General features: G+C 59.9%; 1 protein-coding gene across 1 annotated transcript in view; it reads left to right on the forward strand.

Annotated features, from left to right (window-relative positions):
- Window positions 1–1,079, forward strand: part of LOC104514066 (nascent polypeptide-associated complex subunit alpha) — a 2,280-nt gene extending 1,201 nt beyond the window's left edge. Inside the window, exons 4-6 of the mRNA XM_010157612.1 lie at window positions 200–328; window positions 652–774; window positions 951–1,079. Of these exons, the coding sequence (XP_010155914.1) occupies window positions 200–328; window positions 652–774; window positions 951–965 (267 nt within the window). The 3' untranslated portion in view covers window positions 966–1,079. The remainder of the gene's footprint in view (window positions 1–199; window positions 329–651; window positions 775–950) is intronic.
- The last annotated feature ends 124 nt before the right edge of the window (window positions 1,080–1,203 follow it).

The following is a 1,203-nucleotide window of genomic DNA, read 5'->3' on the forward strand; positions in this document are numbered from 1 at the left end:
CCCAGCTGCTGTGTGGCCCCCCCAGGGATGTGAGCAGGCTCCATGCCGAGGGCCGGCTTCCCGACTGGGTTGCGCGGCAGAGCCATGTGACGTGCTGGCACCGTTGCAGCGCGGGGAGTGCAGCTGCGGCTCTGAGCCTGCGTGCTGACGTCCCGCTCTGCGCAGGACTGGCCTCGCTTACGCTTCTCCCCTCCTCCAGATCGAAGACCTGTCCCAGCAGGCCCAGCTGGCAGCTGCCGAAAAGTTCAAAGTTCAAGGAGAAGCTGTTTCAAACATCCAAGAAAACACACAGACCCCCACCGTGCAGGAGGAGAGCGAGGAAGAGGAGGTACGCCTTCCCCAGCCTGTCTCTGGGACATGAGCGGGCCGCGAAGCGTCCGCAGTCTGTGTTAAGATGCGCGGTTTTCTTTCCTTCATCCACGCCTCTGCCGTGCTGGTAAAGGGAGGGTCCTTCCCGGAGAGGATCCGGTCCTGGGCGCTGCCAAGGGACTGTCCCCAGGGTTTTGGCAGTGCCCGGTGTGGCCTCCCAGTTTCTGGCTCTGTGGCCTGAGTGGGAGCTGCCCCAATCCAGACAATCCCATTTTCCTCTGCCAAGCACGGAGCAAACCCTGCATCGGGCTGGCGTGAATCCCAGGGCTCTGTCTCCTTTAGGTTGACGAAACCGGCGTCGAGGTGAAAGACATTGAGCTGGTGATGTCGCAGGCGAACGTGTCACGAGCGAAGGCAGTCCGTGCCCTGAAGAACAACAGTAACGATATTGTAAATGCGATAATGGTGAGTGTGCCTGGCCTGGGGCGGCCCGGCGCCCGGGGAGGAGGTGGGGTGTCTCCGTGCGGCACGTAGTTCCCAGCAACTGCACGTAGGGCGTGAGCTCGGGGCAAGAGCGGAGGGCCGGGCCTGCAGCCCTGGTGCCGGCCATGCTGGGTCCTGACAGGCCTTTCTCTCCGCAGGAGTTGACGATGTAGCTGCCAGAGGGAGGAGCCTTTTTTGGTGTTTCAGAGAAGAGTAAAATGCAACTAAATTTAAAATTTGTACTATTTCTATCAATTAATAAAAGTTGTGGCTTATTGTTGGTGAAACGCTTTCTGCTCTGTGTTTGGCTTTGCTGCCTTCCCTTCCCCGGTAGCTGAGGCCCCCGGGTGGAGCCTTCCTCCCGGGAAGATGCCCAGCCCCGATACCCTCAACACCTGCATGTTCCCTCAC

This window comes from Eurypyga helias, unplaced genomic scaffold (genome assembly GCF_000690775.1).
Source record: "Eurypyga helias isolate BGI_N326 unplaced genomic scaffold, ASM69077v1 scaffold27848, whole genome shotgun sequence".
Taxonomy (NCBI): domain Eukaryota; kingdom Metazoa; phylum Chordata; class Aves; order Eurypygiformes; family Eurypygidae; genus Eurypyga; species Eurypyga helias.